The sequence below is a fragment of the Xenopus laevis genome, chromosome 5S (genome assembly GCF_017654675.1).
Source record: "Xenopus laevis strain J_2021 chromosome 5S, Xenopus_laevis_v10.1, whole genome shotgun sequence".
In the NCBI taxonomy this organism is placed as follows: Eukaryota; Metazoa; Chordata; class Amphibia; order Anura; family Pipidae; genus Xenopus; species Xenopus laevis.
The window spans coordinates 41,364,121-41,391,210 of record NC_054380.1 but is presented as its reverse complement, the minus strand read 5'-3'; the positions used below and the strand labels follow the sequence as shown (position 1 = coordinate 41,391,210).

Genomic DNA, 27,090 nt, shown 5'->3' with positions numbered 1-27,090 from the left:
GGTTTTGTCTCTACTGAGTGCTAAAGGATGACTTTTCGTTAGTCTAGAGGTTGTACGAATTATGCCCACCCCAAAATACAACAGCAGTGATCAATATTATTTAAGATAAAAAAAATTTCTCTATCTTTTCCTACGATTTCCTACAATTTCTGGGACTGTGTTAGAATATGACTTCAGTTTGGGGTAAGAGGCTAAATCTGTTTGTGTTTGTGAGAGAGAGAAACGGAGATAGTCTGACTTCTATATATTTATTCTGTTAGAATTCTGTAGAAAAGAGGGGTTTTATGTGCCCAGTTTTGGATCTAAATTATCCCAATAAATCTCTTAGTATAAACATGGGGACATGATGATCCTCTGCAAAGTGTGTGTATAAAATATATGCACAATTTGATAGACTGGCCAGGGGTAAAGGACATAGTGCTGATCGAACATGGTGCTCACTAATTCAGGAGCATATCTGAATAATTGTTTGGCGTTTCAGGAGCACTACTTCATACCTACAGTTCAGAAGTAGGTTTAAAGAAGAACTTTCCTTTTTTTTTTAAATAAGGGATGCACCGAATCCACTATTTTGGATTCAGCCGAACCCTTAAACCCTTCATGAAGGGCGAATACCGAGCTGAATCCGAATCAGCATATGCAAATTAGGGGTGGGAAGGGGAAAACATTTTTTACTTCCTTGTTTTGTGACAAAAATTCATGCGATTTCCCTCTCTGCCCCTAATTTGCATATGCAAATTAGGATTCAGATTCAGTTCGGCCGGACAGAAGGATTCGGCCGAATCCGAATCCTGCTGAAAAAGGCCGAATCCTGGCCGAATCCCAAACCGAATCCTCGATTCGGTGCATTCCTATTTTTAATAGTTTTACACCAATATCAATTTTATTGTTAACAGCAAGCAAAATATTCCCATTATAGTTAATAAAAAGGCTTAATGCCATTCTGCTTAAAGGAGAAGGAAAGGTTAAAACTAAGTAAGCCTTATCAGAAAGGTCCATCTAAATATACCAGTAAACCCCCAAAGTGGTGCTGCTCTGAGTCCCCTGTCAAAAGAAATACAGCATTTCTTTCCTTCTATTGTGTACTCATGGGCTTCTGTATCAGACTTCCTGCCTTCAGCTTAAACCTCATTGCCCTGGGCAAGAGCATGCTCAGTTTGCTCCTCTTCCCCCTCCCCCTCCCTTCTCTACTGTAATCTGAGCTCAGAGCAGGGAGAGACTCAGGCAGGAAGTGATGTCACACCATGTTAATACTGCAGCTCCTATCCTAAACAAACAGAGAGTTTCTAGAGCTTTTTACTCGGGTATGGTACAACATTCTACAGAATAAATATAGCATTCTTGCTTGCACTATTGCAGCTAATCTATTGGCAATAAAATGCCTCCGCAGCTTTCCTTCTCCTTTAAGAGATGGGATAACCGTAGCTCAATCTCACGTGAGCTTGCAGCTTTCTTTATACAGAGGAGAAACTGCACACAGTAACCATGCTTCAAGAAGACAAAACTTTATTAACACTTCCGCATTAGCAGACAAAACAGGAAATTGTTTATACATACCGTAATTTCTGTTTCCTGGTCACTTCCATGGCAGCATTCACCCATGGGTTAATTACCCCCTGCAGGCCAGCGGACAGGACCTCCCCCTACAATTTAAAAGTTCCACCTGTTCCTCTCTTCCCTCATCTTCGTACTAAAGCTGTCCCCTATATCGGGTGGGAAACTCCCCGGTGAATGCTGCCATGGAAGTGACCAGGAAACAGAAATTACGGTATGTATAAACAATTTCCTGTTTTCCCATAGTCACCCATGGTCAGCATTCACCCATGGGAAATTCCCAAGCTTAAAACAGAGGGCGGGACAACAAAACATATTTAACAGAACTTTTAATTAGTAGAATACACTACAGACTGTAAAACTTTCCTCCCAAATTTAGCTTCTTGGGAGGACAGAACATACAGCTTGTAATGTTTAACAAATGTATTTAAAGATGACCATCTTGCCGACTTGCAGATGCTTTCTGGCGACTCTCTGGCTTGTGCCGCCCAGGAACTCGCCAATGCCCTGGTAGAGTGAGCCTTCAACCCTTTTGGGACACTCCTTCCTGCCACATTATATGCCTTAGCAATGGCCGCTATTATCCAGGAGCTAATTGTTCTCTTCGTAGGAGCATGACCCCTCCTGTATCCATTCGGAATTATGAACAAATGTTCTGATTTTCTCCACTCTTTTGTTCTTTCCAAGTATATTTTTATGGCTCTCACTAAATCCAAAGTATGCCAAATTTCTTCCTCTGTAGATGTAGGAACAGGGAAAAATGCAGGCAAGATGACCTCCAAATCCATATGGAATTTAGATATGACTTTCGGCAGGAATCCAAATGCGGGTCTCAACACAACTGTCTTCAAAAATAGAGCTGCTATTTCTCCAACTCTACAGGCTGATGTTACCGCCACCAGGAGAATCACTTTCAACGTCATATTCCATACTGACGCCTCCTCCAACAGCTCAAACGGAGCCTCGGTCAAGACCTTTAAGACCAAAGGCAGATCCCACGGTGGAAGACACCTTCTTTTTATTGATCTAACTCTCACAAGGGCGTTAAAGAATCTTCTTACCAACGAATTTTCTGCCCAATTCTTCCTCGTCATTGCTGAAATTGCCGACACTTGACCTCTCAATGTACTGCACTGCAATTTCATCTCATATCCTGAAAATAGAAATTCTACCACCACTGAAGGTGATGGTGACAACAGATTCTTTTTTGAAACAAAATCCACAAACTTTTCCCACACTCTATAGTATTGCTGGGAGGTGCTTCTCTTTCTTGATTTTAATAATAAGTCTATGACTTCATCCTTCAGCAGCAACCCTTTCAATGTCTCCCTCTCAACCGCCAAGCCATCAGACACAGATGATTGTGACCCTGAAACTGAATGGAATTCTGTAACAGCCAGCCCGGGAAGTTCTGAATCTGCATCGGCTCTTCTATGGCCAGTCTCTGAAGCAGGGGAAACCATGGCCTCCTGGGCCAGAAAGGGATAATTGCAATGGCTTCTGCCTTGTCTTTCTTTATCTTCTTCAACACTCTCCACACTAATGGACATGGAGGAAACACATAAATTAGGCCTGACCAACTTTGTCTTAAGCCGTCTACTGCTTCTGCCTCCTTGCAGGGGAACCTTGCGAAAAACCGCTGACATTTCGTGTTCTGTAGGGATGCCATTACATCTATCCATGGACTACCCCACTTCCTCACCAACTTCTCGAAAATGTTCTTGTGTAGACTCCACTCCCCTGGGTCTAACACTGCTCGACTGAGGAAATCTGCTTTCCAATTCTCTCTCCCTGCTTTGAATAAAAAACCGGTGTGTCTTTCTTGAGGCATAACTGTTTCTATTGCTCCTGATGTGAACAACTGACTCAAATATTCTTGAGTTACTCTTTTGTTTGGCTCTGTTCCTCTGATCTTCGACTCTATGAAAAAGTCTCTTTTGGGTACTGCCTTGAATTCCAGGAGAAATCCTGATTCGATTACCCTTTGTACCCAAAAATCTTGAATCGTTGTGGCCCAGACATGAGAGAAATCGGCTAACCTGCCACCCACCATGGTCTGGGCCTTGCCACCTTCATTGTTGGCTGGAAGTTGATGGGGTAGAAGAGAAAAACCCAGATCTCTTAGCTGCCCTTCTGTAACTTGGACGTCCTGATCGCCAAGAAGTTTGCCTGGAATACTCTCTGCCAGGCTTATACTGTCTGGAAGTTTTGAAAGACTTGTCCTTCGCTTTGCCATAGTTTGACTCATAACGTGCTTTCTTGGGCTGATTTTCCTGCGGAAGAAACACACTCTTGCCTCCTGACACTTTCTTTATAATTGCATCAAGTTTCTCACCAAACAGCAACTGGCATAAATTAGCTTTTGAAGCTATATCCGCTGCCCAAGATTTTAGCCACAGTGCTCTTCTGGCTGCTACTGATAATGCCATTGATCTTGCTGAAAAATGCACCATGTCTAGTGATGCCTCCGATATGAATTCTGTTGCCATTCTACAATCGGACAACATTTCCAATAACTCCGTTCTTTTGACATTAGATGATATCGCTTCTCCAAGATCCGACAACCATACTTTTAATGCCCTTGACACCGATGTCAGTGCCACCGCCGGTTTACAGGCTGCTCCGGCAGCCCCAAAGGCTTTTCTTAAATTAAACTCCATCTTTTTCTCCATCGGCTCTCTAAAGACCGCTGCATCATCCACTGGAAGTGTAGTCTTCTTTGCAAGCCTAACCACAGCTGCATCCACTTTAGGTGGAGAATCCCAGGCCTTAGAATCTTGTTCATCAAAAGGGTACTTCTTATTGAATTTTCCAGCAGTTTGAGCCCTTTTTTCCGTCTTCTTCCATTCTGTTGTAATAATCTCCTTAATTGACGAATGCACTGGAAAAACATACTGATCTCTTCTTTGATGGAGGGAAAAAGTCTATCTGCAGACGACAACTTTATAGCTTCCGTAGGGAATGTCAAGGTCTGCCTAACTGCCTAATCAATGGGTCAATAATCGTTAAATCAAACATTGATTCTTCCTCTGACTCAATTTCCCCTTCTTCTGACCCTGCCTGAGACAGGATGTCTGAATCAGCCGATAGTTCTTCCTCTGACACATCCGACAAAAATTCTCCTTGTCTACTATGATGATGTCTTTGTCTCTTTCTGGAGCTTGACACTTCTTGGAATCCCTGTATCACCGCCTGTTTTATTTTTTTTTTTTATTTTTTTTTTTTTTAAAACTTTTTTTATTGTATTTTCAAAAAAAACAAACAAATAGCATTATTTAGCAAAGAAACTGTGCATAATATGGTATGTTCGTTATGACAGATTGGGTATACAAATATCATTGTTCCATGAGTGTACCAGTCAAATTCAATCACTGTCAACAAGGTTTCTTGATATCTGTATAACACAATAAAATTTGAGAATAGACAGTTGGAGTAGGAAACAGAATAGAAAGAAAGATGGGAAAAGGAAAGAGTAAGAAACATTGGAGAGAGGGAAAGGAGGGGGTAGAGGGAGCTTCTTTATCATGTCATTTGCGACAGTTAGGAGGTAGTTGTCATCAATACAGATACATGAGTTGGGAAGAGAGAGGAGGAGGAGGCGAGTATCTTTTTCTTTTTTCATTTCGCCTTCTTGCTTTGGAGGTGCTAGTTAAGTTCACCTCTGAGGGAGCTTTCTGCCCACCATTTGGTACATCTGAAGGGGGCTAGAAATTTTTGCTGTTTTTGTCCTTCCAATGTGTCTAGGTATTTGCTCCAAATATCAAAGAAAAGTGAGCCTTTGAGTTCCTTATCTTGTAATGCCAAGACCCATTGGAGTTGCATTGTATACAGTAATTTGCGGTTCCAAAGTTGTGTTGGAGGTGGTTGCGTGTTAGTCCAATATTCCAAGATGGTCTTAACTGTTGTTAGTACCATTATATCTGCGAGTCTGAGGTTACCTTTGAAGGTGTTGTCAGTAGGTGTGGGATATAAGCCCAACAGAATTCGTGGGTCTGCTCGGGTTACTATGATTCCACACCAACTTGCAATATGTGATAGAACTGTATTCCATAAAGCATTTAATTTAGTACATGACCACAATGCATGCTCCAAAGTGGCGTCCGCATGATTGCACTTTGCGCATTTGGGCGTCTGTGTTAGGCCAATGGTGTGTGCTATTTTGGGGGACACATATGCTCTATGGAGAAGTCTAAGGGCCACGTCTTGGAAATAGACTGCTGATAAGGCTTTGGTGCGTTTCATAAATGCCGTAGTAATTTGGGTTATTGTCGTGTTTGGTATTATATTTGGCCATCTTGATATTCCTTCTGTACGTAAGTTGTAGTCTATAAGTGGTCGAATGATAGCATATACTCCTGATGTTGTAAGAAGCCGTCCCTTATGCGCCTTTATTAAGACATCCAATGGATTATTTGTTAATTGTGCTTTTATACCCCGAGTCACTAGTTCCGCATAGCTTTTTACTTGCAGGTAGGCAAAGATATGATTGTTAGGGAGGTCATATTTGGATTGTAGGTCTGGGAATTTATAAATTGAACCCGTGCTTGGGTTAAGTAGTGAGCCAATCATGGTTAAGCCTTTGGAATGCCATAGTTTGAAACGGGGGTCTGCTTTAGCATCTTGGAAGTGTTTGTTGCTTAATAATGGCAGGAAAAGTGACAGTTTGTATGTCCCGAATAATTTGGTTCTGATTTTTTGCCATGCTTCAATTGTGGTGTGTATCAGCGGATTGGTTTGGCAGTGGTCTGGAATTTCCGAGGGTAAGGCATGTAGCAGATATGCTAAAGAGATATTTGGTGTGAAATTTTGATCTCTTTGAGTATCAGTGTACATGCTCTCTCGGTTGATCCAGTCTTTGGCTATTCGCATAAGACTAGCCAAGTTGTAATATTTTAATAATGGTAGGTTAAGGCCACCATTGCTTTTAGGTTGTGCTAGTTTCATTAACGATATCCTAGGTCTTTTACGTTTCCATATGAAGGCTTGTAGTTTTTTGTCGAGTTTAGTTATGTCAGAGGGTTTTATTATAAGTGGTAACACTTGTACCTTGTAATATAGCCTAGGAAAGGCAATCATTTTGTATAGATTAATTCTGCCAATGTAATTTATGGGTAGATTTTCCCAGCTCTTCAGGTCTTGTATTACTTTTTCCATGGTTTCCGTTATGTTTAGGTCGTACAGCTGCATTATATCCGCTGGTATATTTACTCCCAGATATTTTAAATAGGAAGCGGTCTGTTGGAACATATTAGCTGCCAGTTTTGTATTATTATCAGGAGGGGCTCCCAGCCAGAGTAATTCTGATTTATCTAAATTGGCTCGGAAGCCTGAAATGGCCCCAAAATCTTTTTATGTATCTATTATGTGTGGGATCGCTTTGGCCGGATTAGAGACAAATAACATTATGTCATCCGCGTACGCTGATAGTTTAATTTCTGTAGTGCCTATAGTGACACCATTGAAGGTTTGCAATTGATTTAAATTTCGTAGCAATGAGTCCAGTGCCAGATTAAAAAGCAACAGGGACAAAGGGCAGCCTTGTTTTGTACCTTTACATATTAGGAATGGTTCAGAGTTTATCCCTTGCGTTGAAATAATCGCTTGTGGGGCCTTATATATTGTTTGAATGAAGTTGATGAAGCCGAGGCCGAATTTTTGATTTGATAGAGTCCTGAGCAAATGTGGCCAGGTGACTCGATCAAAAGCCTTCTCCGCATCTAGGCTAATTGCCGCAGCTGTGTGGCTCGGGAAGTCTCTATATTTTATCACTGTTGCTATAAGGTTTCTGATGTTTTGAACAGAGTATCTGCCCCGAACAAAGCCGGTTTGCCCAGGGGAGATGATTTTAGGTAAGATCAATTTGAGCCTCTCTGCAAATACTTTGCTCAGGATTTTGTAGTCCGTGTTTAGCAACGAGATGGGCCGATAGGAAGCAACATTAGTGGGGTCCCTGCCTGGCTTTGGTAATAATATTATTCGGGCCATTGTAAAGTCCTTGGGCATATCTGAAGTGTGGAGCATAGTTTTAAGTGCTTGTGTTAGATGCGGGGTTACCTCAGATCGGAGGATTTTATAGAACTCGGAGGGAAGGCCATCAGGGCCCGGTGCTTTACCGTTCGCCAATTTTCTGAGAACCTGATCTATCTCCTCTGGTGTGATCTCTGCGTCTAAGTTTGTCGGTCAGTTTCGCTAAGTTTAGGAAGGTCAGCCCTCTGTATGAATGTTAGTCCCTGATCCGGGTGGTCTTCCTCCGCCGAATATAGTTTTTGATAGTATTTCGCGAAAGTTGTCTTTATTAATGTCTGATTTGTAGTTAGGCCATTAGGACCTTGTATCACCATCCCTCCCATATTCGCATTTCGTTTAGCTTTGCTAAGGGTTGCCAATAGCCTGCCCTGTTTGTTACCTTCTATATAGTATCTCGCTGATGTTATATTAATTCTATGTTGTATTGCCTCCTGCAGCGCTAAATCATAGCTTTCTTTTGTTGTTTGTAATTTAATTTTATTGGGGGTAGTTGGTGTTTTCTGATATCTTCTATATGCTTTGGTTGCTTCTCGCTGTAGTGTTGCTAGATGTTGTGTGATTTCCCGTTTACGTTTAGCCATGTATGAGATAATATGACCACGTAAAGTTGCCTTGGCCGCCTGCCAGAATAATATCGGAGTTTCAGTGTGTGCTTTATTATCCTCTTTATATTGTGTCCAGGATTCTAGGAGGCTGTCTTTAAATTTCTGAGAGTTGGCTAGGAAATGCGGCATTCGCCAGCCGTAGGGTGTATGCAGTGCATTAGTTACAGTAAGGGCTAAACTGCTGGGGGCGTGATCCGAGATGATAATGTCATGTATTTGTATACGGCTTGCGTGAGGGAGCGTGTGATGGTTTAAGAACATATAATCTATTCTCGTATAGAGATCATGTACATGTGAGTAATAGGTGTAGTCTCTATCTGTGGGGTGCGTGATCCGCCAAGAACCTAACAATTGTAGTTTTTTCGTAAATGAGCAAAGGGGGTTAGCTCTCTGTGAAAGGGGGTTGTGTGCAAGCCTGTTCCTGTCTAGGTGTTGGTCCATAATTGCGTTAAAGTCTCCTGCCACCAGTAAGTATTTAGTAGGAATGTCTATTATGTGCTGCAAGATTTGATTAAAAAAGCTATGCGTAGGAGAATTCGGGGCATAAATATTACAAATTACATAGGGATCATTGTTGACTTGCCCTTTAACAATGAGGAATCTGCCTTCCGGATCTTCAATTTTGGTAAGTAACTTCCAATTTAAGTTTTTGTGTATTAATATAGCTACTCCTCGGCTATGTGAGGTATACGGGGCTGAGTAACAGGTACCCACCCAGTCTCTACAAAGTTTTTGGTGTTCATCTGCTGTCAAATGGGTTTCTTGTAGGAGTGCTACGTGAGTATGTAGCAATTTGAGGTGTTGGAGGATCTTATATCTCTTAATTGGATTATTTATGCCTCCTACATTCCAAGACGTGACCCCTATAACTGTCGGTTTGGAAGTCATGTGTTGTATGTGCGCCATAGGAAGATGCATATCAGACTTACTGCGCCGTTGTTCATATTTGTAGTGTTTAAGGTTTCATAGATCTTTTTGAAGCTCGCCTCCCCCTCTCTCTCAGATGAATTAAGGTAAAGGCTAGATAGGAAAGAAGAAAGTAAGAAAAAATAGGTTAACATATCAATCACAACATATTGCACTAGTGCAATAAACAGGTTATCCGCACCTGTTTTAACCATAATGAACATTGTGTTCAGGGGGGGTAAGGGAAGAACCACATGGGACCCTAGCTCCACCGTGCGTGGGGGGGGATGAGGTTTGTTAGAATAAGCGTACTGAGGTAGGGGTGAGGGAGGTGGGTGATTAAGGGGGCCCGTTTGAGAACAATGCGGGGAGGTGTCCCTCTTATAGACATCTCACATATTAACTGTAACAATCTCTCAAGAAAACGTATTCAGTAGCGACTACAAGAATGAAAACATTCAACTCTAAAGGGAACCTTGAAGGGTTATTGGTAACGTCTCAAATTAGTCACTGAGTGTATAGCATAATAGGTATAGCAATGGCTGTTTCAGCCAACAAAGAAAATTTAACTGCAAAACTGAAAAAGAACATGGAGGTTGACTTCATGGCAAAGGATTGCTAGTCCCGTCATCCAGGGCCACATTTCTGTTAAATCTTTCTGCTGGTGGTAAAGTGCATTTCAGGAATCTAGGTCTTGCAGTTGTCGTATATTGCAAAACAATGCACGTCAGTCGCAAACTGATCATCCTTCCAAGGATAATTCCGTGTTCTGTACCGTCAGATTTGGGTGGAAAGGACAGTTGCAAAGTAAGTATTAGTAAGCATGTAGGGAGTTATATCGTATCTTATTCCATTGAAGTAGTATTTTGACCAACTGTGATAGTTTTTATATCCAGTTGCTCAGCCTGCGGGCTGAGATGCTGCAGATGGTACTTGGCGATCATTAATTGATGTTATGAAGGTCTTGGCCGGTTCAGGTTCAGTGAACCAATATGTCTCCCCTTGATGAAGTATTTTCAGTCTCGCTGGGTAGAGTAGTGCGAATTTGATACTTCGGTCGTATAGCAGTTTGCATATCGGGGAGAATTGTCTCCTCTTTTGTGAGACTGTAGCAGAGAAGTCCTGGAATAGCAGTAATTTGGATCCTTCAAACTCTAGGGTATCCATTTTTCTGTATGCGGACATAAGTTTGACCTTGTCTAAGTAGTTGGTGACTTTAAATATGACTGGCCTAGGTCGTTTAGTCTGGCCTGGCTGTGGCGGGCCGATCCTGTGGACTCTGTCTACATTGAGCTGTGGATCACTGTCCGTTGGATATAAACAACCAGGTAAAGTGAGCGTGACAAACTCCCACAGATCTTGTCCTTTGACCGTTTCTGGGAGGCCTATTAAACGCAGGTTGCTCCTTCTGTTCCTGTTTTCCAGGTCCTCAATGCGGTCAATTAGTATTATGTTAGATTTTTGTAAATGGTCTACTTGGTTTTGTAACGTATCCAATTGTGTTTCACAACTTGTAGTGCGATGTTCAACTTCATCCAAGCGCTCAGTGTGCTGCTTGATTTCAGTGAGCATTTCTTTCATGGTGGTATGTATTGAGTTAAATTTTTGCTCAAATGTAGGAGTCAGTAGGTCGGCCACCGCTTTAGCAGTTTCCTGTGCTAAGGTTTGTTGTGTGCCAGATGTAGCTTCCATCATGGAATTGCTTTGATGTGGCGTTTCGTGCTCTGACGCTGGAGACGATGATGTAGTTGTTTCTCTCTTTGTGTCTTTTTTTTCACGTTGGGTCTTTGGCTTAGTCATGGGGTCCGCTTTGTTGAGATATTTATACATATGTCAGACCTGAGTCACCAGAGTTTGTCACAGAGCGTCCGTGTTTACGGTGAAATACTTAACTATTCTATTAGCAATGAGTGAGATGGTTTGGAGCGTGGTGGATCATTGGGCCCCACGGGTTCTAATTCCTTTTATTCAGTCATGTGCGAGATGAGCCATTACATATGGCCAGAAGTACCATCTTGTTGCTCGTGATATGGATATGGTAGCCGTCCCACACGTTATAGAGTATTGGCCAGGGTTCTCGAGTAGCACTGTGACTATGCAGCAATATGTTGTTTGGGCACTATGCTTCCGGGTTGCAGTCAGAAGAGTCTGGTGGCTCTGCTTGCGCATGCAGGGGTTAATGCAGGGGTTAATGGCGCATATCTCTCTCGGGTGTCGCTCTATTACACTGGCTCTGTAATCCTTGAGGCGTGCTAGGCCGTGATGATCAGTTTTGCCATCTGCTGGATTAAGTACTAGAGGCTTGTGATATCGTAGGGCCCCAATAAAGGGTTAATAGGTGTAGAGTCCACTATAAGCCACAGTGAATTGTCCAAATGATCAGTGAAGCCAGAGGAGCAGTGCTGCTCAGCAGCAATGGAGATATGTCAGGGCTGTATTACAGCGTGTACATGAGCTGGGAGCTTGCTGGGGGAGTAGGGTTTGGGTATTTATACTCCTACTGGGCACCCCTGGGGTCTCTCAGGGTCTCCCACCCACACAGTACCTGCAGAGAGCCCCTTCAAGCTCTTCAGTAGTGCTCCGTTGTCACGCCAGCGAGATCCGTGCTTCCGGTCGGCCGCGGCTGGGGCTTGCGATCACGCGAGTCCCCGGCTTCACTAAGGAGCTAGGCCGCAACAGTATCACCGCCTGTTTTATTACAGAAGCTAGGGAATCTGCAAACAACTGATTCTCCTGTGACAACAAAGTTCCAGGTTCTTGTTGTTTATCTGCTGAAGCGGTCTTCTCCGGAGACTTGTCCTTTTTCGAATCTGTGGCAGGAAGGCTGCACATAAACAACAAATTGTTAGAATCTGAGCCTTACATATGCCAAAGTCTCTCTGACTTATACTTCACCTTTTCCCTTTCGGATGAGCGGCTTTCCCTGTCATACCAGGTTCCATTGGTAACTAGTCAAGAGAGTAAACAAATAATCAGCACTTTTCCTTAATACAAAAAAGGAACTTAGCTGGTCTGCAACACATACCTGCTCTGCGTGCCTAAATGCTCAGTCTCAATGATGGCAAAATGGCACTAACAGGAAGTGTATACCTCTTTAAATAAGGGAGGCCACCCTCTGAATAATTTTCATTCCATTATGGATAATACCCATACCTGTATAAACCATGCTCATTCCAGGTAAAAACGCTTGGTTTTGGCGCCAAAAAACCCCTTCCAGCGTCCTTCCCAACTATCTCCTGCAGAAACGACATTTTGCCCTTTTCCAAAACGGCCGCTCGAGCACTTCTGCCGTGACGTCACTTCCCGATGCCCTCACACAGCAACCAGACGGCAGAACCGCATCTCTGGCGTGTTTTCTTTCCTGAGGGCTCCAGACTTCTCCTAACCCGCCCTGCGGGAGGATCAGGCATACCTCCAAGCTGCTGCCATAGCCACGCTTCTTCCGCATCCCACTGACCCGCAGAATGGGAGGAGAGACACGGGCATGTAAGTAACCTCCTGCTAACCCCAAAAGGGGAGCTTTCAAGGCCCCCCACTTTCCACTCCTATAGATTTCTTGTTCTCCACTGAACCAACATCCTATCCCTGGCCCGGACAGGACAAAATAGACGAGGGAAGGGAGGAACTTTTAAATTGTAGGGGGAGGTCCTGTCCGCTGGCCTGCAGAGGGTAATTAATCCATGGGTGAATGCTGACCATGGGAAAGATCGTGTCACATGACACTGTGTCAGTATCAGATTACTATCGGATCTGTATGAGAGCACACACACATGAATACATATCTTAACAAGAACCTTACCTGCTTGATAACATATTGCAGCTCCACAGACTGTAAGACAATAGTCTTTAGGCCACTTGGCGTACAGGGAGTCAAGTTCCTGTAAATCACCGGTGTGTAGCATTTCATAGCATATCTAAGGTCACTAGACTGTCTGCGTTCCTCCAGTATATCTTCGAACACTTCTCTCTTCTTGCTCCTGAACTCCTTCTGCTGTGTATACATTATTTGTTATAGGTTTTTTTTTTTGTTGAATATTTTCTGTGCAATTCATCCCATTCTACCCTCTATCACATCTTTTAAAAAAGTCATTTACAGGCTAAATGATTGGAAATACAGAGCATATCTGTCCAAAATGTTGAACAAATGTTTGTGTGCAAGTAAAAAATGATTTTGAAGTGCAGTTGCCATGCGGTCCATTCCAATGTTTTGTCCCCATAGATACAGACACAGGAATGAATGAATTCAAAGATACAGTGCTGTGCAGTGGATCTTAGATTAGGGACAGTCAAATAGGTTTTGGCAAAACTCAATATCCTCAGCATAGTTTTCATATGGTGTGAAATCTCCTCTTGGGGGTGAGGTGGTCTAAAACCTGCATGAGGATATAGAGGTTTGGAGTATAATTATGACAACTACTGCTAACCATCAAATCTCCTTGCACCTCCAGACAGATTTAGGGAACCCATGAATGTTTAAAGGGATACTGTCATGGAAAAACATGTTTTTTTCCGAAACACATCAGTTAATAGTGCTGCTATTCCAAGTCACATGACTGGAGGCAGCTGGGAAATTGACAATATGTCTAGCCCCATGTCAGATTTCAAAATTGAACAAAATCTTTTTGCACTATTAACTGATGCGTTTTGGAAAAAACATGTTTTCCCATGACAGTATCCCTTTAATATTCGCAGTGCGTATGCTGCTTATATCATGAAATGTATCCTGAGCATCTTCTGCTGTTAGCTGGGCAGAGCAGCAAAAGCTAATTTCCCAGCCACAGGAAGATTCTATTCAACCTGTATCTCATCAGGTTTAGCATGCAATCTGTCAACAGCAGAGGGCGCTCAGGATACATTTCATTATATTACCAGTGTAAGAACAGTGTAAGTAAAAAAAAAAAAGTAATGAAGATTAGTAAAAGAGCTTATAAGAGCGCTATGGCTTTTTCTACTTTGTTATAATTTACCCTATTTGTCCCCTTTAAACTACCGCAGAACATCTAACATTGATAGTAATGCGGTGCTATCCAACATATGAGCCAAACAAACAAAATGTTTGTTATTAATGTTTTCTTGATTTTCGTTTGTCATGAAATAAAGGTCTAGTAACCAAGCTCTTTTCAATATGTGTAATTTTATACTCAAGTAAATTTTTTTAGATTAAGGGGCAGATTTATCAAGAGTCGAATAGTAAATTTTAATTATTTTCGGTGTCAGAATTCACACATTCAAATTTTAATGCAACTATTGGAATGTAAGATTTATCACACTCGACCATGGAAACAGTCCTAATTCGAATATTCGCCACCTAAAACCTGCCGGGTTCATGTACAAGTCAATGGCAGAAGTCCGTTGAGCCATTTGGAGCTGTCAATAGCCTTACGAACAGTTTTTTTTTCAGGAGAAAAACTTGATTCGTACGAATCTAATACGAACCGTATACGATTAAAAATTTCGGGTCGGAACCATTAGATCGAATATTAGACATTCACATTTTTCTTAAATAACCTCCCAGTCGAATTGTGAGTATATTCGAATTAAAAAAAATTCACATGAATTCGAAATTCGACCATTGATAAATGGGCCTCCATGTTTGATTTTCACATTCCTGCAAAATGCAACAGAGAACATTAACACGTTGTTGTAGAGCAGTCCACTGAGTTTTGTATTCTCTATAATAACAGATAATTATGATTATGATTTAATGGCTTCTGTTTTCCAGACTTTGTCCACCGTTGAAAGGCCTTTGCCATTGGATCATCTCATCAGATTATAACTGTATTACAACATTTCTCATACATAAAACAGGATTGTCTTTAACAATCAAACTGATGTCAAACATAATAGAAAGGTACAAACACTGCTTTCATTAAAGGAACAGTAACATCAAAAAATTAAAGTGTTTTAAAGTAATAAAGATATAATGCAGTGTTGCCCTGCACTGGTAAAACTGGTGTGTTTGCTTCAGAAACACTATTATAGTTTATATAAATAAGCTGCTGTGTTGCAATGGGGGCAGCCATTCAAAGGAGAAAAGGCTCAAGTTACACAACTGATAGCAGACAAGTTCTTGAAAAAAGGCGAGTGTGAGCCTGAAACGTCGCTGCTGTTTGTTTATCCTGAAATAAGCCCTTTTGGAATAAAGGCCTTTTAAGAATTTACTTCAAGTGTGGTGCTGTCTGTTTATCGACATTGTTCACAGAACGGGTGGAAGTGGCCACCTCAGACCTGCACCTGCATCGAATATACCCTATGGGTGAGTGCTGACTTCTAATCTGCACAGCAGATAAATTCTGTAGAACATAATGGTGTTATCTGTTATCCACTATTTAACCTGTGTCATATAGCCTTTTTTCAATTTCCGCCATTGCTACACAGCAGCTTGTTTATATGAACTATAGTAGTGTTTATGAAGCAAACAGATCAGTTTACCCGTGCAGGGCAACACTACATGATATTTCCATTACATTTATTTGGGATAACAGTAGTTTTTTTGTTTTGTTTTTAAATGTCCCCCGCCATCGATAAGCTACCCACACCGGGAGGGAGCAGCCATGTCCAGTCACTCAAGTGCGCATAATGAAAATGTTCAACGAATTGCTCATTATGCGTATGACGTCACATGCGCATTATGTGCATGACACAACATAGCACCGCGAGGGAGCTCCCAGTGCGGGACGCGTAGCGCTGGTGGGGGGCTTTTTTTAAAAAAAAACAAAAAAAAACAACTGTTATCCCCAACCAAAATGCGGGCTCTATTAGCCCACACCTTTGGTTGGGGATAACATTTTTACCCAACAGGTGCCCTTTAAGTTGAAGTTAAAATACTCCTTTAAATATGGAGATTGAAATAAAGATTCTCTGTAAAGGCTTATTATTGTCACTGAGGTGAAATACCTGCCTCTTCATTGTAAGGCCTGCGTGCCAAGTTCAGAAAGATGTGTGTGAATAAGGGATATATGTAGCATAGCGAGAGCTTCAACGCCCATTCAACAAGCCATCGGGGCATATTTATCAAGAATGAAGTTAGAGATCACCACAGGGGTGGTTCACCTTTAAAGGAGAAGGAAACCCCCAGGGCGCTAAAACCCCTCCCCCCCTCCCCTGTGCTGCCCCCCCTCCCTCCTCCCCCCTGGCCTACCTGTCCCCCTGGGCAAATGCCCCTAACTTTTTACTCACCCCTCTGCGCAGGTCCTGTCCACGGAGTACGCAGTCGCCATCTTCTCCCACGCGCGTCTTCTTCCTGCTCTGATCGGCGTTTTCTGGCGCATGCGCAGTAGGAACAGGTACCGGTACGGCTCTACTGCGCATGCGCCGAATGTCACGAAGTGAAATCGGAAAACTTCGTGACATTCGGCGCATGCGCAGTAGAGCCGTACCGGTACCTGTTCCTACTGCGCATGCGCCAGAAAACGCCGATCAGAGCAGGAAGAAGACGCGCGTGGGAGAAGATGGCGACTGCGTACTCCGTGGACAGGACCTGCGCAGAGGGGTGAGTAAAAAGTTAGGGGCATTTGCCCAGGGGGACAGGTAGGCCAGGGGGGAGGAGGGAGGGGGGGCAGCACAGGGGAGGGGGGGAGGGGTTTAGCGCCCTGGGGGTTTCCTTCTCCTTTAAGGTAACATTTATTATGTTATAGAACGACCAATTCTCAGCAACTTTTCAATTGGTTTTCATTATTTATTTTTTATAGTTTTATAGTTATTTGTCTTTTTCTTCGGATTCTTTGCAGCAGTCACCTCCAACCAGCAGCTCATGAGTAACATTTTGCTCACCAATCCCTTGGATGTTGCTCCCAGTGGCCTCAAAGCAGATGCTTTGAGTCTCTTGTAGGCTACCATTCCATATAGGGGCTACCAAACAGCCAATCACAGCCCTTATCGGACATCCCCATGGACATTTTCATGCTTGTGTTGCTCTCCAACTCTTTTTTACGTTTAAATGTGGCTCACGAGTAAAAAAAAGTTGGGGACCCCTCCTTTGCAGCTTACAAATGGGCGTCGCTGACCCCTTCTAAAAAACAAATGCTCTGTAAGGCAACAAATGTATTGTTATTGCTACTTTTTATTACTGATCCTTCTATACAGACTCTCTCTTATTCATATTTTAGTCTCTTATTCAAATCAATACATGGTTGTAGGGTAGGGTAATTTGGTCCCTAGTTACCAGATTGCTTAAAATGCAAATTGAAGAGCTGCTGAATAAAAAGCTAAATAACACAAAAACCTTCGATAATAAAAAATGAAAACCTATTGCAAATTGTCTCTGAATATTACTTTCTACATCGTACTAAAAGTTACCTCAAAGGAGAACAAACCCCTCCCATATAAATGAATGAAGAGAGGCGGTATTTCATGTTAGTGGACGGTGGCGATCTCTAACTTCACTCTATACCCCTTTCTCTTTGCAGGCGAACGAACGAGGAGCTCATTCCACTCACTGGAAGTGTTACACGTGCTCTGAGCAGCAGGAAAACTTACCGAGTACACGCTCCTCATGGAAGCAGCCATCACTGCACGCACAGACGACGCCGCCGCCGTTCACTTTCACGAGAGAAAGTCTCGTTTCATTTGAAGTCTCAGGCAAGAGTTGCAAGTCTGTCTAACAACTTCACACGCGCAGGAAGAGGCGGGGGAACAGCTCAAGTGACATCTCCAAGTCCACTTTGACAGCTACGGAAGCCGAAGTGCGCTTTCTAAGCTACTTGGATCTAAGATGCACAGTAGCGAACAATGGAATTCGCGTAGAAGGTGGAGAGGGAGGGGTGGGGGGTGCTGCAGCTTTACGGAAGCTTCATGTTTACGGCTCTACGGAAGCCGCGTTTGGTCATCATTATCTGGACGTATTCTAACAGGGCTAAAAACGAGTTCTTTCAATGATGAATCAACAGGAGAGTGTGCTTAGTGCGCTGTACGATTCTGGTGAGCGTTTATAAAAGTGGCCAGCCCGTGTTTATATGTGTATATTCTTGTAATGATTTCAATAAAGTATGTGCAGGCAATGTAGGGTTGCCGCCTTTGCTGATGGCTAAACCTGAACACGGGGGCGGGGCAGATAATATTGGGGGCGGGGCAGTGATTTAGGAAAAGGCATGATGACATCAGAGATAGGCACAATGATGTTGGTGGCGTTATGACACCAGGGCAAGGTTATTGCATCACTTAGATGCAACTGGCTGGATTTCTATCCAGTATTCCCAATTCTCACAGTGTTGATGCCCAGTTCAAACCCACACAGGTGGCGACCCTATCTCTAGATATATTCTGCTTGATGATTAAACCCAATCCTTTAATTACAGGTATGAGATCTATTATACACAAATCCGTTATCCAGAAAGCTCTAAAATACAGCAATGTTAATTTAGAAAAAAAACACATTTTTGATTTATTTGCTTTTTTTGTATCTGTGATAGAAAGAAATGAACTGCACTTGATAGTAACTAAGCCATGTTGAGGCGAGTGTCTTAGTATTTAAATGCTTTTCATGTATTGGCCAGATGATTGTTTAATCTACCGGCTAGAATTTAAATTGCCAGCGGGATGGCACTTGGAGTGCTTAGTTTTCCCAAGTCGCCTTAAGTTTCCTTGTGAGGCAACTTCGGGCAACCGGCAAATTTGCTCCAAGTGCCATCCCGCCGGCAATTTAGATTCTAGTCGGTAGGGAAGCAGTTCGGGGAGATTAGTCCCTCGAAGAAGAAGCAATTTGTCTCTGGACGACTAAATCTCCCCGAATCTTCTCGTCTGTCTCTGCCCTAATGCATTCAAAACTATTCCATTAATCCTTTATTGCACTTAGGGTTACCACCTTTTCTGGAAAAAAATACCGGCCTTCCTATATATTTACCTTTTTTCCCTATTAATAACATTGGGCTCAACCACCATTTTTAATGACCAAGCCAGGTGGCAAACCTAATTGCACTTAGTTGTTATCCAATATCTACTACCGCAAGTGACTCTCTACTAGGGTTGCCACCTTTTCTGGAAAAAAACACCTTCCTATACTTTTGCCGTTTTTTCCTATTAATAACATAGAAATCAAGCATCATTTTTACCTGCCAGGTTGCAACCCTACTCTCTGCCTGTGCAAATTCCCTTAATTTAATTATTATGGTTGTGCCCTTTTGCTGTTGCTAAATGAGGGAACATAAATAAGTAGAATATAACTACTGCTCCATAGTCATGTGAACTGTGAGTTAAACATAGAGAAGTGCTATTGGTCCCTAATGGTGCTTTCCTGTATTTATTGGGTTTTTTTTGTACTATTATCGGTTTCCTGTGGAGCTTTTAAATAACTGATACAGGTCATTAAACAATACTGAAAATTACTGTTGATATCAACTCTCAGGTGATGATACTGTGCCTCGCAAGAAGAAAAAAACACAAAATATACTAAAAATCCAGCAGCACCAAAATCAAACAAGAATGAAAAAGCAGATTTAGAGTTGATGTTGATGTTGCTGTTCCCACAACGTACTCCAGCCATAGGGAAAAAAGTATCCCTGTTCTTCGAATTATTAAAAAAATAAATGTGTGACAAGACTAATTCAACAGAGGTCACTTCCACAGAGGTCACTTCCACAGTTGCTGATCCGCAGTTGCTAATCAGTGTTCAGAGAACAATATTAAAGTGGTGACATTCAGGAGCAGGAAAATCAAAGCACAAATTGAACCAGAGAGCATCTCAGAGGTAACCAAAATCCCATGTAATCTGAAATCTTCTTACAGGAATAAAATTTTATTTTTTTTAATCACAGTTTATACATCCTGTTATTCAAGTGTGTGTAGATATCAAATTACTTTCTCTCAACTACACTTATCTACCCAATCCCTCAACCATGCAGTCCCCATTCTACCTAGAAGAGAATGGTTTCCTATTTACTGTTTAAGTCCTGTTACTGCATTAAATCAGCCACGCTCTCCCCAAAGTATGACCAGCTTTGAAGAGACAACCACTTCATTGCAAGTAACCAATTACAGCTGTATGATGATTTAATAAAAATAATAAAAGCAAATGAATGAAAGGGAAAAAATAGAAATGCTTATGGGTTGCCTAAAGAAAATGACTATAACTCTAACTAGCTTGGAAATTGAATGACTGTGAAAATAAAATTAATTGTCGAATGTTAATTATAAGAACATAATGAGGTTATATAAGCAAAATCAGTTGATCAGTAGCTCAGCAGTAACTTGCAGTTGAAAGTATTGGAATGTAACACCTTTTTATACACTGATGGTTTTCTTCCCCATTGGCTAATATACAATGCAGCCTTTTGTCATTGAATCTCTTAATTAAAACTCAAAAATGTCTTATGATAATAAAGCTACATATATATTTTTTCAGACAGTCTTGGAAGATAAAGAAAAAGAATATATGGGCAAAATGGACAAACATTTGGAGGCACATTAATCATGGGTCGAATTCATGTGCATTTTTTTAAACTCCTTTAAATTCAAATAGACTCGAAATTCGACTGGGGGGTTATTTATAAAAAACAAATCAGACATCTAAAACTCAGGTGAATTTTACCAACTCGAATTCGAATCGCATTAGACTAAACTTGATTTCGAGTTTTTTCTCCAAAAAAAATTGAATGTCAGGAAGGCTACTAACATGTCCTAATTGGTCCCTGGACCTCTCCCATTATACATGAACTCGGCAGGCGAATAGTCAATTCGAGTTTTTAAAGGGCTAGAGTATAATAAATCTCGAAATTCGAATTAAAACTAATCGAGTTTGGATAATTCAGTATTCGAATTTGAGCATTTTGACCATAAAAAAAATAAAAAATTCGAATTTTCAATTCGACCCTTACTAAATCTGCCCCTTAATTTTGTGAACTCACGTCACATGTTTAATTAGTGTGGTGCAGTTTTTTCCTGTTAGAAAAGGAGTATTTCAAAAACTCTTCATGTTATGGGCTGTGGCCCACAGTACAATATCAGAACTGCAAGGTACACTAAGGGGCAGATTTACAAAATTCGAGTGAAGAATTCGAATGTAAAAAACTTAGAATTTCGAAGTATTTTTTGGGTACTTCGACCATCGAATTGGTTGAATTCGTTCGAATTCGAACGATTCGAAGTAAAAATCGTTCGACTATTCGACCATTCGATAATCGAAGTACTGTCTCTTTAAAAAATACTTCGACCACCTACTTCGGTAGATAAAACCTACCGAAGTCAATGTTAGCCTATGGGGAAGGTCCCCATAGGCTTGCCTGTGATTTTTTGTTAGAAGGATTTTCCTTCGATCGTTGGATGCAAATCCTTCGAATCGATCGATCGCAGGATTTGCGCAAAATCGTTCGACTTCGATATTCGAAGTCGAACGATTTTAGTTCCCAGTCGAATAACGAGGGTTAATTAACCCTCGATATTCGACTATTGATGAATCGGCCCCTAAGCATTGCAGTCTTTGGGAAGAGCCCCCAGGGCGCAGTATGTGAATTTTCTTTTCTATTGCATATGTAATTACACTGCTATGTTTAGTGTTGCTGTGATCCAGTTTCATTCTGTTTTAAAGGTATATTGTTGGAAAAACAATGATTAATAATCAAAGAAGAATAAAATTAGTTCAATTCAGTTTTAGTTGTTTTTTTGTCTTAGGAAATTCAAAAGTTTGGAATTACAGGCTACAGGAAAGAAAAGCAAAGAACATTTGAGCAAGAAAGAGCAATCATGCTGGGCTCCAAGGTATAGATATTTTGCTTGTTGCATGAATATACCTTTAGAAATGAATCGAAACTCAAAAAATGAATTAAGTGTGGTCCTCTGAACACTTTTGCAGTTTACATTCATATTCCATTTTTTAGTATGTTATTAGCTATTGCCAGTTTTAGGCTGCTAATACCAGGAACTCTCTTTAAAGGTCAGAATACCAGCCACCCTAACTAGGGATGCACCGAATCCACTATTTTGGATTCGGCTGAATCCTTTGTGAAAGATTCGACCGAACCAAATCAGAATCCTAATTTGCATATGCAAAGGCAATAGAACACAAATCTGCCTATGGCTTCACCACTCTTACATAGCTGAGAATTCTGGGTTCATTTCAGCAAGTGAAGGCTTTGATGTAGAGGAGATTTACAGAGAGAGGTAAACTTTAGCCCCATACCACTGACATATTTTAAAACTGGTAATACTGTTGTATGGCGACTTAGATGTTTACATTAGAATTTTTTGCAACAGTTTGCTACATAAAATTCCAGGATTATTAGTGTTTGGCAAACAGAACATGATTCTTTATTTTTATAAACGCAAGGGACAAGGCCAAAAGTCGATATTGGTCAGTTGTGAAGTTTGGGTTCTCAGACGTCACTGCATTAGAAAGAGTCCCAATTCTGTAAAGTAAATCACTGCATGAGCTTAGGAGTACTTCCGAAAACCGTTGTCATTGCTGCATCCACAAATGCAAGTTAAATCTCTGCCATACAAAGAAGTTCTGTATATAAACATGATCCAGAATTACAGACTCCTCTGGGCCCGTGTTCATTTAAGATGGATTGAGGCAAAGTGAAAACATTCCTGTGGTCTGACAAATCAAAACTTTAAATTTATTTTGGAAATCATGGGTGCCACGTGCTCTGGGCTAAAAAGTAGAGGGGGCCATCTGGCTTGTTATCGGTGCACAGTTCAAAAGCGAGCAGCATTCATTATGGTATGGGGTGCATTAGTACACATTGCATGAGAACCTTACACATCTGGGAAGGCACAATTGATGCTGAACAATATTTACAGGTTTTGGAGTAATATGTGCTGCCATGTAGACGGCGTCTTTTAGGTAAGGCATTGCTTATTTCAGCAGGACGTCCTGTACATATTACACAGTAGGGCTCTATAGTAAGAGAGTCCAGGTGCTAAACTGGCCTGCCTGCAGTCCCGACCTGTCACCCACTGAAAACATTTGGCACTTCATGAAACAAAAAATATGACAAAGAGACCCCAAACCCAGCTGAAATCTTTGTTAAAAGAAGAGGTGATGCAACACAGTGGTAAACCTGCCCCTGTCCCAACTTTTTTGAAAAATGTGTCAAACTCCAAACCCTTATATATTTTTTTAGAAAACAATAAAATTTCTCAGTTTCAACATTTCATTTTTTATTTTTTTAAATCTCATTCTCTTTATTTACATTTTACACAGCGTGCCAATGCTTTTGGAAACGGTCAGTCTGTCACAGCCTTATGCACATCCGATAGTTTCCTTTTCATTATCGTCTATTAGGAGCCATGTCAAGTGGAAAGAGGCATTTTGTCCTCTGTTTTCCACAAGATGGCAGCAACAGACAAAAATCTCAGTGTGCCATAGCCCCCCATTTTTATTTTCTTTGAAAGACAATTAAAATAGAGCTATTTTTAATTTGCTTGTGATGACTGTACTAATTACGAGATTTTAAGAAAATCAACGAGAATAACTCATGTTACCTTAAACAATGACCAGTCTTTTTTCCCCTGCTTTACATATGCATGTCAAGAGAGAGTAGCATCTTCTGTTGGTTATATTTTGTGTACCCAACAATAATGCATTCTACATGTGCTGTGCATCTTGCATCAAAACTGTCTGGCTTACAAGGGTTATCACGTGTAACAGTTACAGAATATATTTGCTTTTTGATATTTAGAAGACTTTGGATCCTGTTAAAAAGAAGCAAAGGAGAAGACAAGAAGTAAAGTGAGTGTTGGTGATTTCTGTGTTCTCCACATATCGCTTGTTACTTCTACTAGTCACGGTCATACATACATGGGATCCTGATATTTGCCATTTGGGTAGCACATTATATAAAGGGATGTGCAAAACACATATCAACAACCAAACCACCTATACATTGTTTTTGAGGGTCTGTGTTTAGAGCACAGAATAGACCAATACAAGAGGTCCTCTGCACTCAAGCCATTATCAATATATTTAGGACATTGAGACATTTTGTGCAGACAGCTACTAAAAATGCCTTACCCTTTAAACAAAACAGGGGTTGTTTGACCATATATTGCAATATATTTAAGCTGGCCAACTATGTCAAAGTCATTCCATATCTGGCCAGTCCTACACTCAATACATTAAGAATTCTATTGCTTCATTATACTTTTTACAAAGGGATTAAGCTTTACCTGCAACTTACTTGCTGCCTTTAAAGTAAAACTGCCAAACTTGGTTGCCCTTTTATTAGCCACCAGTGGGATCACCTGACTCTAGCTGGGAAGGATGGGAGCTACAAAATGGAGAGGTTTTCTGCACTCCAGTTGTAGGGAAAAATAATTTTGTCATTTCAGAAAGTACTATAAAATTTAAGCAGAAGTAATGTTGTAAATAGTTTCTTCAATAGCTGTCTAACTTAATGATCTATTTTTGCTAACCCAGTGGGAGGGCTGTTTTATTTTATGTGCCTTCCATAACATGGCATGAGGGATGTTTATGCACCATGATGGGAACACTTTCAACTCGGTCATCTTGATTTCCCAAAATCTTCAGTTTGTATACTTTGAATGAATTACTCTGCAAGACCAATTCTAGAACCTTTTAGACCAGGGGTGTCCAACCTTTTGGCTTCTCTGGGCCACATTGGAAAAAGAAAAATTGTCTGGGGCCACACTTGAAATACACAAACACTTTTGATTTGTAAAATTAAAGAAAATACACAGAAAAGAACTACAATACCAGTTGGATAACCAGATGGAGCTATACATTGGCATATGGGACACCTGTACATTAAACAGACTTATTATATTATAATTACTAAATGGGCAATGGGCAGAGTCCCCGATCCTCCCTACTCCATAGGTCACCACATTGTTACAACCTGGCATAGTAAGCCTGTGCCTAACAAGAAGACACTGAGGTGGTTAAAGTGTCTGGACTTAGAGAGCACAAAGTGTTATTTCACTCTCGTTTTCTCTGTATTTCCATACATTTATTTCTCAATTTCTTTCTTTTTTCCCCTTCTCTTCCTTTTCTCTCTCCTTCAAGCTGGGCCGCATTCATATCCATTCTGGGCCGCATGTGTCCCTCGGGCTACAGTTTGGACGCCCCTGTTTTAGACAGTTCATACTGTTCCTCTTGAACATGATAAATAAAACTGCCATCCCATGATATTAAAATGAACAGTTTAAGGGCAATGAGGCATGAGATGATTGACTAGTTTTTTGTGTGTTTTTCCTGCTCTTTTTAAGTGTATGATATGTTAGGCAAAATGTCCAAAATACACCAATCTGATCTAACCCTTAAACACACAACCCTTAAACACACAATGCTGTATTCCTGTACATAAAGCGCTCTACTTTCAGTAAGTTGGCATGCACTCCTACCCTTTGTAAATACATCTTGGGAGCTCATAGAGGAATGTAAAATGACTGTGTGGAGTCATTGTCTTATATAGATATCTTGTGCCCCTAGGCCACGCCTCCTCACTCCCCCTCCCACTCATTATACATCCCCTTCATGCTCCTACCACTAAAAAGAAAGTGGGGAGCCACACTGGGGACTGGGCATATCTACTGTCCACACTGTCCTCAGTACAGCTGAGGACACTTACAGCTGCTGTCCCTTAAAACTTGCAGCCCTAGGTCCAAGCCTTTATGACTTTCAGACATGTTTTTATATTCTTAGTGCATTATCTTTCCAGTATATGGTAATTTTATGTGTTTAGCAGACTAGGCAGTAACATATTCTTATATTAAACATTTGATTATAATATTGTACGGTGGTGGTATTTTGAGGGTTTTACCAAGGAGTTTTCCCTTTAGTACAGTGTTGCTTTGTTATTATAGTATCAGTTCCTCCACAGATTCATTTTTCAGAGGCCACCATCCTCATATTCTTCATATGATGGTCACGTGTGAGCCTTTATAAGCTTCTGTCTTGTTTTAGCAGCTCATTTGCTGTAAATGCCTGCCCCATCGATATCAAAAATAGTCCAGATATTTATTGTGAAGGTTTGAATATCCAATGGAGATATCAACACATTGATTCCTCACCTGACTGGTCCCCGTAGGCCCAAAATTAGGCAGAGATCACCATATAAGCAGAGCTAAAGGTGTAATGGTCATCAACATAAACATCCACAGTATCAACATCATATATGTGAAAGTTAGGACAAAGCTTGGTCCTTTTCAGTTGGTTTCTGGTAAGCATAGTAAGTGATAAAATAGTTTATTGTTGACATGTTTCATTTTGAAACTTTACTTTCTCAAAGATTAACTAATATTTTATCTCAATACAGAAAGCCTAAAAATGGCTCCTCATCTCGGGACTTTGTACCAGCAGGTCAGGTTGGTAGGTTTAAGAATGGTGCACTGATACTGAGCAGCCTGGACATTAAGAAGATTAAGCAATCCAAAGTCATTAAATAACACTTGCTTTTGTACTTTGGGCAATAAGGAAATAAAAGAAGAAACTAGTGGATCACCATGGTATAATCACTTCAGCTGCACAGGATCTCTCAGCCTGGGATACTTGAAGTTTTATTATCAGAAGAAAGCTATACCTTTTTTACCAAATGAGAAACCATGCAGTAGTGTCTGTCCAACAATGGGACTGGCTGCCTTCTATGGTAGCACATATAACTGAGTATTGTTTTGTATAACGTCAAACTTATATAATAAAGTGGAAACCCTATTTTACAAAACTAAATAAAGAATCGTATAAATTTGTTTCAAATGTATATTTTGTAATACTTTTTTTGTAATGTTTTTTCACAATCAACCTTGTGATGAAATTCGTTAAAATAAACTGAGATTCTTCTGTTTGAGATTCCTGCTGTGTCAATAGCATTTTATTAAGTTCTCTGGTTATTACTTTGTGGTGAGGTGGTGGACATTGCTCCCCCCCCCCACTGCATCCTTCAGCATCTCCTTTCCCCAATGCCTCAGAACTTGGAGAGGTAGGCCAAAATTCTAAGGAGGAATTGTTTACATTTGTCCTTATTGGCAGTTTGGTCCACCCTCAAAGCAAATACTTAATAGCGTGCTTGACAAAGGGGTTACTACCCCAAAACGTTGGACACATGTG

General features: G+C 41.0%; 1 protein-coding gene and 1 long non-coding RNA gene across 4 annotated transcripts in view; one reads left to right on the top strand and one right to left on the bottom strand.

The window, feature by feature from the left end:
• Window positions 1-17,710, bottom strand: part of gnpat.S (glyceronephosphate O-acyltransferase S homeolog) — a 50,802-nt gene extending 33,092 nt beyond the window's left edge. Inside the window, exons 1-2 of one of the 2 annotated variants that reach the window (XM_018265232.2) lie at window positions 17,571-17,710; window positions 12,892-13,083 (exon numbers count right to left, since the gene is read on the bottom strand). In XM_018265232.2, the coding sequence (XP_018120721.1) occupies window positions 12,892-13,083; window positions 17,571-17,600 (222 nt within the window). In that variant the 5' untranslated portion in view covers window positions 17,601-17,710. The remainder of the gene's footprint in view (window positions 1-12,891; window positions 13,084-17,570) is intronic. The other variant, XM_018265233.2, reaches the window with a different exon arrangement.
• A 205-nt stretch (window positions 17,711-17,915) lies between these two features.
• Window positions 17,916-26,812, top strand: LOC108717841. 2 transcript variants are annotated; one of them, XR_001935911.2, is made up of 5 exons: window positions 17,916-18,011; window positions 19,435-19,776; window positions 21,696-21,782; window positions 23,708-23,757; window positions 26,303-26,812. It is a non-coding gene; the product is annotated as an uncharacterized LOC108717841 (long non-coding RNA). The 2 variants fall into 2 exon arrangements; XR_005961546.1 differs by lacking the exon at window positions 19,435-19,776 and having other exon boundaries at window positions 17,925-18,011.
• Window positions 26,813-27,090: the final 278 nt, after the last annotated feature.